At 42.8% G+C, this 20,144-nt stretch overlaps 1 protein-coding gene across 2 annotated transcripts in view; it reads left to right on the top strand.

Moving 5' to 3' along the window:
* Positions 1–20,144, top strand: part of LOC147121012 (regulator of G protein signaling 7) — a 611,953-nt gene that overhangs the window by 485,792 nt on the left and 106,017 nt on the right. For both annotated transcript variants that reach the window (XM_085980288.1, XM_085980298.1), the window contains exons 5-6: positions 2,279–2,385; positions 7,535–7,586. In XM_085980288.1, coding sequence (XP_085836414.1) covers positions 2,279–2,385; positions 7,535–7,586 — 159 coding nt within the window. The remainder of the gene's footprint in view (positions 1–2,278; positions 2,386–7,534; positions 7,587–20,144) is intronic.

The following is a 20,144-nucleotide window of genomic DNA, read 5'->3' as shown; positions in this document are numbered from 1 at the left end:
GTGTACCTTCCATTTTCTCTGTCAGATGGCCAGCCTTCTTTCAGACCTCTACCAATGTCTTCTTTGGTTGGCCATTGGGAAGCTAACAATGGCCAACCAGTGGTGACACCCCCAGGGTGAGACCAAACCTACATCATCCTACTGATTCTGCACAGTAGATTTCCAACGTGCAATATCATCAAACTGGCCCCATCTACAGTCATCCTTACATTTCCTAGTTATAAACTAGCTGTGCTTCACAATTTGTGATACTATTTCCATTGATTTATAGATTACGATTTTATCAGATTTTGAATTTAATTATGCGCTTAGTGAGACTTTTGTATCAATGGGCTGGATTTTGCCAGCCCTGGGGAGGTGGGACTACTGGGAAAATGGCAGAATCTGGGGGCGGGTGTCCATCCCGCCCCCAACCCGCCTCCGTGCCATCTTCCCAGGAGGCGGGTAGCCGACCCGCGCCGGGTCCCATCCCCTGGAGGTGGGAAGGGGATTACAGCCACTTAACTGCCTGTTAACAGGTAGTTAACAGGCAGTTAAGAGGATTATCCCCATTTTTCCACCAGAGGCGCGGACTTCCTGACGTCGGGAAACCCTGCCAGGGTCACTGAGGCGAGCAGTGGGTCTGTGGGGGTTGGAGGGGTGCAAAAGTGCGCTGTGGAGGTAAGTTGTGGGTGCAAGTGTGGAGAGGTAAGTATGTTAGGTGAGTGGAAAATGATAGAAAATGTTTACTTACCTTTGTCTCTTCCTGCAGCTTCAACAGTTGGGGATGTGGAGACTCTCGCATCTCACCGGCAGAGATGACAGATGGCTGCTGCATTCTCCGATGCAACAGCCATTTAATTTTTGCTCACAAAAGTTTGGTTTGATGAGTCTTAAATAAAAGAACTCATCAAACAACAGGGGATGTCAGTGTTTGACAGCTTCACAGAGTCTGACAATTTTTGACAGATGAAACGTCATACGCTGTTAAGCTGGGCAGGCAATCAAGGGAAAATAGCGTGGGTTGGCCAGAAGTCGATGGAGGTGGGACTAAAACCTGACAAGTGGGAGTCCCGCCTCCAAAAGCTCCCCATTGGCAATATGTATCAGTATCAGTATGAAATACTGCTGAATAACCAGCAAATGGAATGTCAAACATGACTGATGTATTGACAAATATTAAGAAATGGTATTAGGTTGTAAAAGTGCCTGTTTTCAGCTAGTTTCATAATCATTTAGACTGTGAAAAATAAACTTGTCAAAGTTGCTTTTTATTATTCTGTGTTGTAGCCCTTCGTCCGAGCATGAATCCCTGCCAGGTGCACAGAGTCAGTGAACTTACTATTACATCCCTAGATCAACAACACAAAATCATGGGTGGAAAGGAGTGCTGCATTAATATCAGGAATGCTGCAAAAACTGCGCCAATGCATTCCTGCTCAATACCATCCTACACATTGATGAAGATATGGAATAGAACAGTTAACAGTAGACGACCTTGTCTCGTTCTTTTTTTTCAAGAGAAAGAGGTGCAATGAGTCTTTCAGCTACTCTTGCACGGATCTTGAAGCTGGAGTACACGTCCCAGATAAAATACAGGATTTGACCATGTGCTTCTTTAGTTACAGCTTTTTAATGAGTGGGTTTCCCCTGAGCCGTACATTGCTTCACAATATCATATAAAGCCACAAACTGCCCTACATATTCCTCAGAAGAACAAAAATGTAGCCTGTTGTTTCCTGAAATATTCTGCGGACCTCCAAATCAACTGAGGTGTGCGCCGTACCAATTCGGAGAGGCACCTTAAAAGCCAGTGACAGCACCAAGATTCACTGTAATATTTGGTCTCACTCAGTTCGCCCTCCTTGTGGGTAGAAACCATACTTGCATTCTGGAACTCCAAGGGTATGCACGCTTTAAATAGAACACGAGTTACCAACCTCAGACGGGCAGCTCCGAGACAAAAGCCAGTAGTCCCTGCCACTGATTTCCAAAGCAATTGTTGTTCTCTACCGCCTCCTCTTGCTTAGAGCAGCTTTTAGGAATTCTCATTCATATAATTTACCAGAGGTATTTGAGTTTAACCTGTTTATTTGTTTCACCTAACTCAGTGTGCTACATTTGCGATTCATTGCTATTACATAAAATATAATACGGGCTCTTATAAAATATGATATGGACTCTGCTGCTTCTATGAAAATGTAATATGTTAGGCAAGTCAACCGTAATGTGAAACAGCCTTCAAGCATGCGAAAGAAATTAAATACTTCTCATGTTGTTCTCTGTTTCCTTTAAACAGTAGAAGCACTACATCTTGGAACGCTGATGGCAGCTCATGGCTATTTCTTTCCAATCTCAGACCATGTACTGACATTGAAAGATGATGGAACTTTCTACAGATTTCAGGTAGACTAAGTGCAAACTAACTGTTGAAATGCAAAAGTCAGTCATTTTTATTTTTTTTTAAATTTGGGTATTAACCTATGTTTGTTAAACTTGCCGCTCCATCATTTGCCTGCACAATCATGCCGAAACCGTATGTTTCCATTCCCTTCATTTTTGCCTGACTCTTCTAAGTCCTTTTCCCCTTCAGCCTGGCAAAGTCTAATAATGGATTGAGTTATTTTTTTTTGATGGTCTTCCAAAGGCTTTCAGAATTTTTGTCAGACTATTTTGACACATCCATGTAATTGTTCCTATCCCGTTAAATTTCAGTTGAACCCGGTTTTCCTCCCCCAACACTAGTATGCTTCGTACAGTGAGTTTAATTTTGCCCTGAAGTTCTGAGAATGAGTTGTCAATTGGAAATTTAGGTGCAAACACAGCACATTTCCATTTAAATGTGTCTAAACCCACCAATAGTTATACCAAAAGTGGAATGAAAGAAAAGCTTTTTTTTAAATTCATTAAATTCATGGGATGCGGGTGTTGCTGGCAAGGCCATCCCTAATTGCCCTTGAGAAGGTGGTGGTGAGCCGCCATTTCAGAGGGCAGTTAAGAATCAATCACATTGCTGGAGACCAGACTAGGTAAGGATGGCAGATTTCATTCCCTAAAGGACATTAATGAATCAGATGGGTTTTTATGACAATCTGGTAGTTTCATGGTCACCATTACTGATACCAGCTCCAGATTTATTTAATTAGCTGAATTTAAATTCCCCAGCTGCCATGGTGGAGATTGAATGCATGTCTCTGGATGATTAGTCCAGACCAATGGATTACTGGTCCAGTAACATAACCACTCTGCTACTGTACCCGTTTTCAGTTCTGTAGTACCTTTTACACAATCAGGATGTCCCAAAATGCTTCACAGCCAATGAAGCACTTTGAAATGTAGTCGCTGCACTGTTAGATAGAGAAACACAGCAGCCAATTTGTGCACAGCAAGGTATCTCGAACAGCAAACAAGATTAATTGACTAGTTAATTTGATGTTGATGGTATTGATTGAGGGATAAATGTCAGCCAGGACACCAGGAGAACTGTCTTGTTCTTCTTCAAATAGTGCATTGGGATTGTTTATGTCCACCTGAACAGGCAGACACGGCCTTGGTTTAATGTCTGTTATGAAAAACTGAACCTGTGACAATACTGAAGTGTTAGCCAAGATGATATGCTCAAATCCATAGTGAGCTTTGAACTGCCAGCCTTTCTCCTCAGAGATGAAAGCAATACCACTGAGCCAAGCTGACACTTGTAGGAACGTGGGAACAGGAGTAGGCCAGCGAGCCTGTTCGCCATTCAATATCATGAATGATCTGTATTCTAACTCCATCCACCTGCCTTGACTCCATAACCCTTAATACCCTTGGCTAGCAAAAATCTATTGATCTTAGATTCAAAATTATTAATTAAGCTAGCATCTACTGCTTTTTCTGGGAGAGAGTTCCACACTTCTACCACCCTTTGAGTAAAGAATTGTTTTCTAATTCCTCTCCTGAACGGCCTGGCTCTGATTTTAAGGTTATATCCCCTTGTGCTAGACTCCCCTACCAACAGAAAAACTTTCTCCCTATTAATTCCTTTCAAAATCCTAAAAACCTCAATCAAATCACCCCTCAACCTTTTATATTCCAGGGAATACAAGTCTGGTTTATGTAACCTCTCCTCATAATCTAACCATTGGAGCCCTGGTAACATTTAAATTTAGATTTAGCACTCATTGGCTAGCCACATCTGAATCTCATTTAATTCTCCTTTGCTCTTGCAAATTTATCCTAATTAGGCCATTAGGCCTACTCGCAGTTTCTCTTTGACAAAACCATTACCCTCGTCAAAGAACATTTTAACATTTCAAGAAACAAGCATAGATATATGGGCCAAATAGTCTCCTTCTGTACTGTAAACTATATTTATTTGTGATCTGTCTATCCACTGAGAAACTAAAAACAAGCCGCTTAATTGGTCAGATGACTAAGTCTTCGGTCATCGGTGAACAACTCATCAGTAAAACTTTGCAGGCAACTCTGTAACTATGGCAGCACAAACCTTCATTCTTCTGCTCCATCTGGAGTCCTTCTCTCCATTTAAACCCAAAGTTACAATTCACTGTGGTCTAGTTTGGTGTTTTGAAAGTATGTCTGTCATTTCTTTCTGGTCTGGATTGATTGCTAAATTTTGCTTCACTGGTTATCAAAGTTTTGCTGGCTTGCTGTTGCCTTCCATGGCCTTTTCTCAGTCAAGACTTCTTTTTGTTTCTGGTTTGAATCAATAATGCACCTTTCAGAACTGCTTTAGGGAAAGAGGATAGAGGTTGGTAAAAATGTGAGGATGGAAGATAATGGAAAGTGGTATTTAAATTTACTTTTGTTTAATAAAGTCAGGCCAAAAAAATAATTGCCTTTCATGTAAAAATGTCTCATAGTGCCTCACACTATGAATTAAGTTTTGAAATACAGTGACTTCTTATGTAGGCAAGCAGCATTAAACCACAATTTCAGGGACTGTGCATGGAACAAAGGGGCACATTTTTGTCTTCAGGGCTCTCAATGCACAGCTTTGTGCGCCAGGAACACTATGGGGGATTCAGGCATGCACCTACCATGATTTTCTATCCATTAGTTTTATCTTGGCTCCAGTCAGAATTCACTTCATATCAACGCAATCTGGCCCATAAATGTCACCAATATTTTGAAGGCAACATGGCTAGTGCATCACAGTATGCACGAAGTAGTGGCACTTTGGTGACATCCAGAATGTTTTGTTTCTCACACTTCAGTTAAATATTTACCTGATCTCCATAGTGTCCAAACATACACAAGCTTTTGTTTATTTTTTTATTCCCACTCTTCCTTTTCATTTCAAGAGTAAATCTCTGAGCCACGTGAAGTAATTTTGACCCTGCTGGAAATTTGGCAGTGTGAAAGTCCATTGAAAATTCATGTAAATTAAAGTCATTTACATTTTTTTGAAAGCAAAGCAGAATCAAGGAGGCAGCCACCAAGGCTCATGTTAAATATTGACTTAAGCCCTATGTATCCGAAGCAAAGGGATTGCAATCTTTTCTGATAAAATGTTTTGAGAGCTCAGGCTTTGTGATTATGTTACAGACAATAAAAAGCTAATATTTACCTCTTTCTAATTAGTTTAATATTGCTAACTAGTTTAATTTTTTTTAACTATTAAAAAAACTTGCACTTTACTCACTGGCTGTGATTTTCTCCGTGAAAACCTTACGGTAAGAGCAAACACAACTTTTGACTACCAACAGTGACAGGAGATACAGCAAGTAAAATCACAAAGGCAGTATCTAGTGAATGAGTCAATCCCAGCTGAACATGTAGGTTGCAATAGTGACGTGCAGTGTTAGTAACAGACACATTAATTCATCTGTATGAAATTCCTTCGTGAGCTATTTTAACAAAAGCGTTAGTTCATTTAAAGTAATGCAATTCTTATAATATCGCACAGCATGATTTCAACACCATTATTATTCTCTCACTTTACACCATGTGAAGCACAGGAAGACACAGAGTGATCGCGTTAGAGCCGGGCAATGGGATTAGTTTCAGATTAATTTAGCATAGACACAATGGACCAAATGACCTTCTTCTGTGCTGTAAACTTTAATGATTCCATTTACAATTGGAGGGTGGTACCTCCAGAGGATGATATGGCAACATTACCACCGCTAATCTATCAATTTTTGATATGTTTTCTAATTTATCCATGTGTAGTGTTGGAAGGAGCTGCAAAGAAATGGCTGTCAATCACATTTATCATTCTGCTCCCAAATATTACATAATTATGAGCTACACTTTCCCTTGTTTGCTAATGTTACTGAAAATGTAGATGCGCCTATTTAGTGGTGCGCTAATGGGTTGTTCATCCATGTTAAGTGCTATTCTGCAGGTTGCCCCTATTCAATATTGCACTTGAAAAATATAATGGAAAAAAGCAATTTTTTTTGCCTGTGAAAGCCAGTCATAGAGTTGAATTATTCTGGAGGAGATATAAATGAAAAGTTAGTATTGAACTGCAAGTCATATCTGCAGTTAGTCAGCTAAATAAAGGGCAAGATTATGAAGTATAATTACAACTTGAGCAGCAGTGAATAGCACAGAGGATTTTTTCTGGCCTGCAGTATGGGCGCTGCAGCCATTGCCGGGTGTCTCAGTGCAGCAGACGCAGGAAGAGAGTGTGATCTGTGAGTGCAGCGGGCAGAGGAAGGACAGGACTCACAGGTCGAATTACCCCAGACAGCAGAGCTACCATCACAGAGTCAGTTACTTGGGCATGATGAAGGACAAATGCATAATGAGGCTCTGGCTCATCTGGGATGGTAAATGAGATGTCATCATCTAGTCCACAGAAACCTCCAGAGATGGTCAACCATCTGCTCAGCTATAAGTATGTTGCACATTTGTACAGTGACGTCACTTGCGATAACTTCCAAGCTATTGTATTTTATTGGTTAGGTTACCTTAGCTGGTCAGGAGACATTGTGGCAGTTGTTGGGGGCACAGCCATTTTTTGTCAATGACAAACAGTAGTGACACAGTGGAATCCCCCTATACTGTACTTGGGCTTTTTGGAACAAGGATAAGTACATTTATTTATCTTCACGTGGAGAAAGGAGGATCAGGAGTGCTCCTCCCAGCCCCATGTCACTCCTGCCGGCTGTGATCGGTCCCCCCTCCCTCGCTGTCCTCCACCAGCCCCTTGCCCCCCACAACTCCTCTCTGGTACTGATCTGAGGGCCACTGCCAGCATGGAATGCAGCCCAAAATTCATTTTCGGAGATGAACATGCTGCCTGTAGAGGCACCGTCAGCTCGTCCAAAGTATTGAAATCAGCCAATTTCGGGCCGGCCTCGGGACTTCCAGTTCGGGCTGCCTGCGCCGGCCCAAAAACAGGCCCAGATGAATTATTACCCTATCACAGCAACATGGATTAAATGCCAATGAAATATCAGGTTGTATTAACAGTTGATTTTAATAGAGGTTTTGTTAAATGCTAAATTACTTGAAAATGAAAATGAACAATTATTTGATACTTTCAAAAGAAACCAATGAACTACAAATATGTTGTCCTTTACTATTTTGTTTTCTACAGACACCATACTTCTGGCCATCCAACTGTTGGGAGCCAGAAAACACTGACTATGGTTAGTCCCTGTGTAAGGTATTTCTTCAATACATAGTATATGCACAAGAGGCATGATAATAATTGAAGGCTATGTAGGAGGTATACAAATGCATGGTTTCATTTCAGTAGACTAGATTATAGCATTTATCTAAAAATGCTATGACTAATTATTAACAAATTTATCGAGAAATAAGTCATATAATTTTTAATTCAACATGGCAATCTTTAAAACCTGTAAGCTGTCTTGGCATTCTGGACCCTGAGAAAGCAACAGTCTAATAGCTGAATGGAGAATAAGAAGTAAACTGTGATGTTACGGAACTCAGTTTTCACTCGTGTAATTGTGCAGCAATTGCTTTTCATTTATCTCTAATGGTAGAAATAAAGTAATAGCCACATAAGAAGGTAAGGATGAGAAAGCCCCATTCAGTCAATCTAGGTCTGCCTGTCAAGAGCAGGAAACGTTCAGGCTTTTCCTAGGTAGCATTACCATTTGCCAAGGAGGTCTGTGGGTTTTGAATATACCAAAATTATTAGGATTTCATCCCCTCCTGTAACTTTAAACAATTCTCTTAAACCCAAGCACACTTGCATTACTTTGGTGGTCCACAGATGCTGAAAATTTCCTGAATCCATTTTGAAGGTTAACTGAAATTAATTTTTCATACTTCAAATTAGCACAAGCCCATGGCGTGGCTAATTCATGTCTTGCATAATAGTTTCCTTTACATGGTCCTGTTTCTCCAGGATGGTGCATGGAAATTCCTGTGTGATCATTATCAGTAAATGAGTTCTCTTGTTTCTAATGGATGCACATGACTATCCCGTTACAGTCACCGCTTCTAATATTACTTAATAATTCCCAAAAGCATGCCATTTTATGACTGGAAATCTGAAATTAAAGTAAAATGATGATAATGTACTAAATTAAACTGCAGAAAGAGTAAACGTCACCGCCTTCTGCTGAAATGGAAGTGGTAAGACCTAGAATTTACCACAAAATAATCAGAAACCTCTTGCAAACCTACATGCAAACCTAGCCAGCACATGCAAACTGGATTTTCCAGACACAAACAGACTTTATTCTTCCCAGCTGAGTGTCATGACAGGTAATCTTTATTAACCTGATCAGAGAAGTGCTTAACTGTAGTGTAGAAACAATTAAGACTGAATGAATTGCCTGTCTTCTATAGTGTTATATTTCCGTAAATCCAAGCCCATGTGTGCTTCACCATTATGAAATATGCAGATATATATTAGTGCTGTTGTTCAGAAGCAGGGAAGGTGATTTATTCAACATAATTTAAGGTGGTAGTGGTAGCATTCTTGCCCCTGGGTCTGAAGGTCGTAGAGCACATAATCTAGGCTGACACTCCAGTACAGTACTGAGGGAGTGCTCCACTCTCGGTAGACGTCATCGTTCAGATGAAACGTTAAACCAAGGCACTATCTGAAGAAGAGTTCTCCCGGTGTCCTGGCCAACATTTGTTTTATTCATTCCCAGGATGTGGGTGTTGCTGGCAAAGCCAGCATTTATTGCCCATGTGAACTTGATCAGGTTAATAAAGAGTGGTTTGCTAGGCCTGTTAAGAGTCAGCCACATTGTTGTGGGTCTGGAGTCACATATAGGTCAGACCAAGTAAGGACAGCAGATTTCCTTCCCTAAAGGATATTAATGAACCAGGCAAAGGAAGATGGTTGTGGTGGTTGAAGGTCAATCATCACAGCCCCATGACATCGCTGCAGGAGTTCCTCAGGGCAGTGTCCTAGGCCCAACCATGTTCAGCTGCTTCATCAGTGACCTTCCCTCCAACGTAAGGTCAGAAATGGGAATGTTTGCTGATGACTGCAGAGTGTTCAGTGCCATTCACAACACCTCAGATAATGAAGCAGTCCATACAACAAGACCTGGACGACATTCAGGCTTGGGCTGATAAGTGGCAGGTAACATTCGCGCCACACAAGTGCCAGGCGATGACTATCTCCATCAAGCGAGAGTCTAACCACCACCCCTTGACATTCAACGGTATTACCATCGCCGAATCCCCCAGCATCAACATCCTGGAGGTCACCATTGACCGGAAACTTAACTGGAACAGCCACATAAATACTGTGGCAACAAGAGCAGGTCAGAGGCTAGGTATTCTGTGGCAAGTGTCTCACCTCCTGACTCCCCAAAGCCTTTTCACCATCTACAAGGCACAAGTAAGGAGTGACGTAAGAAAACTACTAGACGCTTGGTCTAAGCGTTAAACAAAGCTTTAATCAACTGTTTTACAACATGGAGGTCTAGTTGTGTCCTTCACTAGTTCCTGTTAAGAATATCCTGCGCAAGCTGGGCCCGTGCCCGAGTATTTATACTCTCCCTGGACAGCGCCACCCACAGGCCGCTCAGTATTATTTCATAAGTCTTTCTTTCATGAATGACTGATTCATGTTAAGGCATGTGATGGAACACTCTCCACTTGCCTGGATGAGTGCAGCTCCAACAACACTCAAGAAGCTTAACACCATCCAGGACAAAGCAGCCCACCTGATTGGCACCCCATCCACCGCCTTAAACATCCACTCCCTCCACCGTGTCTGCAGTGTGTACCATCTACAAGATGCATTGCAGCAACTCGCCAAGGCTTCTTCGGCAGCACCTCCCAAACCCGCGACCTCTTCCACTTAGAAGGACAAGGGCAGCAGGCGCATGGGAACACCACCACCTGCAAGTTCCCCTCCAAGTCACACACCATCCTGACTTGGAAGTATATTGCCGTTCCTTCATCGTCACTGGGTCAAAATCCTGGAACTCCCCCCTAACAGCACGATGGGAGCACCTTCACCACACGGACTGCAGCGGTTCAAGAAGACAGCTCACCACCACCTTCTCAAGGACAACTAGAGATGGCCATAAATGCTGGCCTTGCCAGCGAAGCCCAGATCCCATAAACGAATAACAAAAAAAATCCAGTAGTTACATGGTCATCATTGCTGATACTGATTTTATTCCAGATTTATTTAACTAATTTTAAATTCCCCAGCGGTCATTGTGGGATTTGACTAGGTCTCTGGATTATTAGTCCAGTAACATTACCACTATGCTACCATTATCCCTCAGTAAATGCTAGTCATTTATCTCATTGCCATTTGCTGTGTACATTTTTGACTGCTGCATTTTCCTACATTAAAACTTTGACTGCACTTCAAAAGTACTTCATTGACTGTGAAGTGCTGTTTGGAGGTTGTGAAAGACACTATATAAATGTAAGTTAATTATTTCTTAATTTTGTACAAATAAGGTATAATTTTGTATCAGTATATGCTTGTTGTTAGTCATTCACATTATTAATTTAAGAAAATAAAAAGCTTTTTTTTTAAATGGAATAGTTTTGTGGCTGTGACCTCCTTTTGTTTCTCTTCAACTTTTTCCTTCCCCATCTCTCCTGAATGCTTTAACTGGGATACAGCTCCACATGTCCTGGATTCCCACTGGTACTTCACCCACATGGCCGTTTACCCACATGGGCATGATTCATGTATAAGCTTTGACAATTAGCATTGACAGGCTATTTAGCTGCAGCACAGTTAAACCCAGTCATGTCTTCACCCTACAGCCATACACTTGCAGTTCCAAAGTTGCCATCGCACATCTATCAGGAGTAGGAACCCTGGCTGATTTGTCTTCTTGAAAATCCAGTGGCAGAGACCCAATGTGGTGCCCCTACTGCCAAATCAGCAAATTCAGCATAGACTTTGAATTGAACCTTGCGATCTTGCTGGTCTGCTGAGCCTGGCTACTCGCTGTGTAAACCTGCTGAGCCATCAGAGAAGCCTGATGACTTCCGTAATGGAAAACTCCTCACCCATTGATCTGCTGTTGGCAAGTTTTATAATTTGTTGACAGACGATGGGCCTCGTTGACAAAACACCAAGCTTGTCAACAGTAAGGTGATGATAGGTGGGATCTTGAAAAAATAGTGCTTATGTGATACAGTTTGAAAATTGTGCTATTTGTGTGACCTCCTTTCAATTGCACAATTATATAGACAATGGCATGGGACTAAGTCAACAGAAAACATGGCAGTGCAAAGATTAATTTATAGTGAAGGAAATTAGTAGAAATAAATCATTGCTAAGTAGAGAAATATTTTAAATATTAGCAAACAACATAATTAGAATAGTTAATTTTGGATATAGAAACACCACAGTCCCTTTATCTTCAGCACAGTACTCCTAAGCACAGTTGGACATCCGTAAGCCTAACCTGCTGATAGACATTTGCCCTGCCCCAAAAAACCCTTCAGTGGATTTCCTGGCTCAAGATAGTCTCCACCTATGTAGCTTGATCTCGTTGGCCAGAAATTTCACCTTAGCGTCGGGTTGGGTGCGTGCGGACGGCGTAGCGGGTCCGGAACGCAATGTTCTGAGCAACGCGCTGCTCAGAGCGACTGAAGATAAAAGGGACTGTGGTGTTTCTACATATCACCCCTGTGCTCGCTGACCTACATTGGCTCCCGGTTAAGCAGTGCCTCGATTTCAAAATTCCCATCCTTGTTTTCAAATCCCTCCATGGCCTCGCTCCTTCCTATCTCTGTAATCTCCTTCAGCCCCACAACCCCCTCACCCTGAGATGTCTGTGCTCCTCTAATTCTGCCCTCTTGAGCATCCCTGATACAGGAAACTTTGAGCTATCCGGAAGTTGACTGTCCGGCAACTTTGATCTAATGGCAGAAATCAGCAGCCGTTTTGGTTCGGTGTTTTTTTTTTCTCCTAGCATTCTTTTCACAGGCAGGCTCTGGAAAGCGTCTTTGTCGCTTAGCAACAGCTTCAGAGACGCTTCCAAGCTACTGGGCCGAGTGTTTACAAGCTGTTGCTGAGCAACAGTGTTTGTGGTCAGACACGGCAGGCTCTAGAAAGCGTCTCTGTATCTTAGCAACAGCTTCAGAGACGCTTCCAAGCCACGGGCCAAGTGTTTACAAGCTGTTGCTGAGCAACAGTGTTTGTGGTCAGATACTGCTTTGAAAAGCTCCTATCTGATAACATTGACGCTGGTCTATCCGAGCTTTAAAAAAAACGGCAGTAGCTCGGTCCCATGGGTGCCGGATAGCACAAAGTTTCCTGTAATAATCGCTGAATCTTTGGTGGCCGTGCCTTCTGTTGCCTAGGCCCTAAGCTCTGGAATTCCCTGCCTAAACCTCTCCGCCTCTCTACCTCTCTTTCCTCCTTTAAGATGCTCCTTAAAATCTACCTCTTTGACCAAGCTTTTGGTCACCTGCTCTAATTTATCCTTATGTGGATCGGTGTCAAATTTTTTGTCTTAAAATACTTTTGAGCTCTTCTCAAAGTGCTCCCACTTCTCCCCCGTTGCCTCCCCCTCAGTCAGAGTCCCAGATGTTTCCTTGGATCCTGATGGCCGAGTCCGCCCCTGCACAGTTGCAGGAGGAGCAGTCTTTGGCGGGGCCCTCACCGGCTCTAAAACTGAGAGGACGTCCACCAAAAGCAGTCGCAGCAGGGAAGTGAGCAGCCTCCAACAACCTCTGCTGAAGCCACAGGGGTTGCACCTCGTAGAAGCACTCGCAAAAGAAAATTGACACAGAAGTAGTTGCACAAGGGTATGCGCATGGGTGTATGAAAAACTATTTGTGCTAAATTTCAGTTGTTTTGATTGCACACATAAATGTTTTTCTTTGCACCACTTTTGGGTCTTGTCCATTTTTCTCACAAACCTTGGAAGTGGCTTTGTCACTTGGAGTGAACGATGACATTATTTAGCCTCAAGCATTGGGGCTTTGCGTGAGAGGAATTGTTTGGCCATTGTAGGGATGGCTTATGGTGTTGTTGGGGGGAAAACTTAGTAGAGCATGTGGTAGGCATGTGGCTGCATTGGAGCAAGTTAAGTAAATCTGACCATGATGAGGCCATCCCAGGCCTCCTGGGCAGCAATGTGCACCTCTGCTGGCGCCATCTGCATCTCAGGTTCCTCCTCCTCCTGCTCGTCTTCCACCTGCTCGTCCTCCTCCTCCTCTGAGGAGGCTGTGTGCTGTGCGCGTTGCTCCTCCTGCAGCTCCAATCCTCTCTGCTATGCTGTGTTGTGCAATGCACAGCAGACAACAATGATTCTGGAGACTCTGGCTGGTGCATACTGAAGGGCTCCTCCAGATCTGTCAAGGTATCTGAAACATTACATAGGATTACATTACATTGGCTATATGGCACAGAAACAGGCCATTCGGCCCAACCAATCCATGCTCCTCTCGAGCCTCCTCCCGTCTTTCCACATCTAAATCTATCAGCGTAACCCTCTATTCCCTTCTCCCTCATATGCTTGTCCAGCCTCCCCTTAAATGCATCTGTACTATTCACTTCAACCACTCCCTGTGGTAGCGAGTTCCACATTCTCACCACTCTTTGGGTAAAGAAGTTTCTTCTGAATTCCCTATTGCATTTCTTGGTGACTGTCTTAAATGGATGGCCCTAGTTATGCTCTTCCCCACAAGTGGAAACATTCTCTCTGTATCCACTCTATCAACATTTTTCATAAATTTAAAGACCTCTATTAGGTCACCCCTCAGCCTTCAAGAGAAAAGAGACCCGGCCTGTTCATCCTTTCCTGATATATATACCCTCGCATTTCTGGTATCATCCTTGTAAATCTTCTCTGCACCCTCTCCAGTGCCTCTATATCCTTTTTATAATATGGTGACCAGAACTGTACGCAGTACTCGGGTCTAATCAAGGTTCGATACAGGTTTAGCATAACTTCCCTACTTTTCAATTCTATCCCTCTAGAAATAAATCCTAGTGCTCGATTTGCCTTTTTTATGGCCTTGCTAACCTGTGTCGCAACTTTTAGTGTATTTGTGTATTTGTACTCCGAGATCCCTTTGTTCCTCTACCCCACCTAGACTCGCACCCGCCAAGTAATATGTGACCTCCCTATTCATCCTACCAAAATGTAATACCTCACATTTATCTGTGTTGAACTTCATTTGCCAATTATATGCCTATTCTGCAAGTTTATTAATGTCCTCCTGTAATTTGTTGCAGTCCTCCTCAGTATTCACCATCCCCCCCCAATTTGGTGTCATCCGCAAATTTAGAAATTGTGTTTTTGATTCCAAAGTCTAAATCGTTAATGTAAATTGTGAACAACCATGGTCCCAGCACTGATCCTTGAGGAACACCACTGCCCACCTTCTGCCACTGTGAATAGCTATCCTTTGTCCCTACTCTCTGCTTTCTGTCCTGAAGCCAGATAGCTATCTATTCTGCTACTTGTCCCCTGATTCCACATTCTCTGACCTTGTTCATCAGTCTATTATGGGGTACCTTATCGAAGGCCTTTTGAAAATCTAGATAAATTACATCTACTGCATTACCATTGTCTAGTCTCTCTGTTAGCTCTTCAAAAATTCAATCAGGTTAGTCAAGCAAGACTTTCCCTTTTGAAATCCATGCTGACTATTCCTTATATCTTTGGTTTCTAGATGTTCTTCTATTTTCTCCTTTAGTTGGGATTCCATTATTTTTCCTACCACCGATGTTAAGCTGACTGGTCTATAATTCCCTGGACATGTTCAATTCCCCTTCTTGAATATAGGTATTACTTTAGCTATCTGCCAGTTTTCTGGCACTACACCTTTTCTAATGAATTATTAAATATGTTTAGTAATGCCTCTGCTATCTCTTCCCTAGATTCTTTAAAAATGCGTGGATGCAATCCAACCGGACCAGGGGTTTTATCCTCTTTGAGTCTGATTAGTTTATTTAATATTTAATATATTCCCTCTTTTTATTTTATATGCACTTACCTCATTATTAATCTCATCATCCGATGTCATATCCACCTGTTCTATCACCCTGGGAAATACTGAAGCAAAATAATGATTTAGTATTTCTGCCATCTCTCTATCGTTACCTGTGGTATTATCCTGTTTATCCCTTAATGGCCCTATTCCCATCCCACCTTTCCTTTTTTTATTGATGTGTCTGTAAAATATTTTACTATTTTGTTTTATGTTCCTTGATAATTACATTTCATAGTTGCTCTTTGCCTTCCTAATTGTTTTTTTTGACTTCTCTCCTAATCTTTTGTATTCTCCCTTATCATGCACTCCCCTGCTGTCTTTTGGGAGCTGTTTAGGATTCAACAAAGGAGGACAAACCGATTAATTAAGAATGGGAAAATAGAGTATGAGAGTAAGCTTTCAGGGAACATAAAAACTGACTGTAAAAGCTTTTATAGATATGTGAAGAGAAAAGATTGGTGAAGTCAAGCGTAGGTCCCTTGCAGTCAGAATCAGGGGAATTTATAATGGGGAACAAAGAAATGGCAGACCAATTAAATGCATACTTTGGTTCTGTCTTCAAAAAGGAGGACCCAAATAACCTCCCAGAGATGTCGGGGAACATAGGGTCTAATGAGAGGGAGGAATTGAAAGAAATCAGTATTTGTAGGGAAATGGTGTTAGGGAAATTGACGGGATTGAAGGCCGATAAATCCCCAGGGCCTGATAATCTACATCCTAGGGAACTTAAGGAAGTGGCCCTAGAAATAGTAGATGCATTGCTGGTCATCTTCCAAAATTCTATAGACTCTGGAACAGTACCCATGGATTGCAGGGTAGCTAATGTTACCCCACTATTCAAAAAAGGTGGTAGAGAGAAAACGGGGAATTATAGACCGGTAAGCCTGACATTAGTAGTGGGGAAAATGCTAGAGTCCATTATAAAAGATGTAATAGCAGAGCACTTGGAAAACAGTGACGGGATCGGACAAAGTCAACATGGATTTACAAAAGGTAAATCGTGCTTGACTAATCTACTGGAATTTTTTGAGGATGTAACTGGTAAAATAGATAAGGGAGAACCAGTGGATGTGCTGTATTTGGACTTTCAGAAGGCTTTCGATAAGGTCCCGCATAAGAGATTAGCGTGTAAAGTTAAGGCACATGGGATTGGGGGCAAGGTAGTGACTTGGATACAGAACTGGTTGGCAGACAGAAAGCAAAGAGTTGGAATAAATGGCACTTTTTCCGAGTGGCAGGCAGTGACTAGTGGGATACCGCAGGGATCGGTCCTAGGACCCCAGCTATTCACAATATAAATGATCTAGACGAGGGAACTAGATGTAATGTCTCCAAGTTTGCAGATGACACAAAGCTGGGTGGACGTGTGTGCTGTGAGGAGGATGCCGAGAAACTCCAGTATGATTTGGACAGGTTGGGTGATTGGGCAAAAGCATAGCAGATGCAATGTAACGTGGATAAATGCGAGGTTATCCACTTTGGTGTCAAAAACAGGAAGGCAGATTATTATCTGAATGGCAATAGATTGGGAGAAGGGGAAGTGCAACGAGACCTGGGTGTCCTTGTGCACCAGTCACTGAAGGTATGTATGCAGGTACAGCAGGCTAGAAGGCAAATGGTATGTTGGCCTTCGTAGCGAGAGGGTTTGAGTACAGGAACAAGGATGTCTTGCTGCAGTTGTACAGGGCCTTGGTGAGACCACATCTTGAGTATTGTGTGCAGTTTTGGTCGCCTTATCTGAGGAAGGATATTCTTGCCATGGAGGGAGTGCAGCGAAGATTCACCAGGCTGATACCTGGGATGGCAGGAATGACGTATGAGGAGAGATTGGGTCGATTGGGCTTATACTCGCTGGAGTTTAGAAGAATGAGAGGGGATCTCATTGAAACTTAAAAAATTCTAGCAGGACTAGACAGACTAGATGCAGGAAGGATGTTCCTGATGGCCGGGGAGTCCAGAACCAGGGGTCACAGTCTAAGGATAAGGGGTAAGCCATTTAGGACAGAGATGAGGAGGAATTTCTTTACCCAGAGAGTGGTGAACCTGTAGAATTCTCTACCACAGAAGGCAGTTGAGGCCAATTCATTAAATATATTCAAGAAGGAGTTAGATATATTTATTAAGGCTAAAGGGATCAAGGGATATGGAGAGAAGGCAGGGACAGGGTACTGAATTTGGATGATCAGCCATGATCTCATTGAATGGCGGAGCAGGCTCGAGGGGCCGAATGGCCTACTCCTGCTCCTATCTTCTATGTTTCTATGTCCATGTACTTAATGTATGCCTCTTTCCTTACCCTCAATTGTTCCCTTATAGCTTTATTCATCCATGGAGTCTCATTAGTGTTTAGTTTGTTCTTTCCTTTTAGTGGAAAAAATTGTTTTTGCACTCTGTTGAACACCAATTTAAATGTTTCCCTTTGTTGTTCTACATCATTGTTAGCCAATATTGTTGCCCATTTTATTTTCCCAAGATCTATTCTCAACCCCTCAAAATCAGCTTTTCTCCAATCTATTACCCTGGTTTTCATCATACGTATGTCCTGCTCAATTATTATCTTCAAGCGTATTATATTATGGTCACTATTGCCTCGATGTTCCCTTACTTTTACTTCGCTTATCTGCTCTGGTTCATTCCCCATTACTAGATCCAATAGCGAATCCTCCCTTGTTGGACTTTTTACATATTGGGTTAGAAAGGAGTCCTGTAGACATTGTAGGAACTTCACTCCCTTATCCCCTTTACCTACCTCTTCTGTCCAATTAATATCAGGGTAGTTGAAATCCCCCATGATTATTATTCTCTGTTTTTACTCATTTCCCTAATTTGTCTGCATATTTCTTCCTCCGCCTCCCTTCCACTATTAGATGGTCTGTAGACTAGGCCTATTACTGTGATTGATCGTTTATTATCTTTATCTCTATCCATATGGATTCTATTTTTGTCGTGCTGATAGCTATGTCAGTTTTTTCTACTGCCATTATGTTATCCCTAATAAGTACAGCTACTCCACCTCCCCTTTTTCCCTCTCTATCTTTTCTAAATATGTTATACCCTACAATGTTTAATTCCCAGTCCTGATTTTGCTGTAGCCATGTCTCAGTAATCCCTACTATGTCTGGTTCCTCGCAACGCATGATTGCCTCCAGCTCCCCTGTTTTATTACGGACTCTGTGTGCATTGCTGTACAGACAGTTTAACTCATTTTTAATAGGATTTCCTCTCACTTTATATTTAATGATCTTTTTAGACTCCTGGGGCTGGATTTTCATTCTGGATGCGTGTAGGAGGTGGGACTACAACTTTCAGGGTTGTAGTCCCGCCTCCATTGAGTTGTGGCCAACCCACATGATTTTCCCTTGATTGACCTTGTTGAGCCTGCCCAGCGGGCTCAGCAGGCCAATTAAGGGCCACCCGGCAACAGGTGACGTCACAGATTGACATTTCATCTGCCAAGAGCTTTTGACAGATGAAATATCAGCGTTTGACAGCTCTTTGAAGCTGTTAAACACTGACAATCTGTACACTAAGTTAATTCCTTCCTCTCAGGCTGATTTAAAGATCTCTCAAGAACAGAAAGCTGAATGCTGCAACTTTTGACAGCTCGCAGCCATTCTGCTTTCTGTGCCGGTGAGATGAGGGACTCCCGAGACCTGAAGGAAGGAAGGCAGTAAAGGTAAGTAAAACTTCTTTAAACACTTTACACACACCAAACACACTTACCTCTTCACTCATGCACCCATCACTCACCTGGACACTGGACATCTCGAACCCTCCAAGTCCTTCAGCCCGACGGCCCACATCGCTAACTTGGCGTGGTTTGGAGCCTTCGGGAATCCCACACTTCAGGAATAAAAATAGGGATTAGGCTAAAAACTACCTGTTAACAGGCAGTTAATTGGCACTAATCTCCTTCCCGCCTTGGGGAGGCGGGTCCCAGTGCAGGGTGGGTACCCGCCTCCTTTGAAACTGGCATGGAGGCGGGTTGGGGGCGGGATGGGTTCATGCCCCCCGATTTCGAGATTTTAACCCCCCACACGCATCCAATCCCGCCTCCATGGCCCAATGAAAATCCTGCCCCTGTTCTCTCACTCTGTTTATTCCCTTGCCATCAATGTCCTCCCTTACTTTATTCTTTCCTATGCTCTCTTTTCCTGTTTTATTTATATTTAGGCTGGTTACGTTTCTTGTAGATCCCTCCCCCATCTTACTTGTTTAAAGCCTCTGCCACCTCCCTATTTATGTATCTTCAGCATGCCTATTGCTTGTTCTATGACACATCTGGTGGAAATGTGGCGCTCATTATAACGCTCCTCGGCCTCAGTACTTGGCCTCCTCAGGGGTGTCATGAGCCACGTCTTCAGTGGATAGCCCTTGTCTCCAAGCAGCCAGCCAGTAAGTCTGTTTGGAGGTGCGAAGAACTGAGGGAGGGTGGACTGGCACAGCACGAAAGAGTCATGACAATTGCCAGGGAATCTGGTGCACACATGCATGATGATCCTTTTATGGTTGCAGACGAGCTGCACATTAAGTGGAAGCCTTTGCGGTTCACAAACACTCCTGGGTGATGATGGGGTGCCTTCATGGCCACGTGTGCAGTCAATAATGCTCTGCACCTGTGGGAAGTCAGCCAGAGCCGCAAAGCCCAGCACTCGCTCAGTAACACTGGCTTCATCAGTGACAAAGTTGATATAATTGGCTGACTTGTGAAACATTGCATCGTTCACCTGTGTGATGCATCTGAGGGCGGCTGACTGCAAGATCCCGCAAATGTCTGCTGC

Source organism: Somniosus microcephalus, chromosome 3 (genome assembly GCF_052327205.1).
Source record: "Somniosus microcephalus isolate GS21.2 chromosome 3, FLI_Smic_1.0, whole genome shotgun sequence".
NCBI lineage: Eukaryota > Metazoa > Chordata > Chondrichthyes > Squaliformes > Somniosidae > Somniosus > Somniosus microcephalus.
The sequence above is the reverse complement of the archived record's forward strand: the minus strand, read 5'-3'. Positions and strand labels throughout refer to the sequence as shown.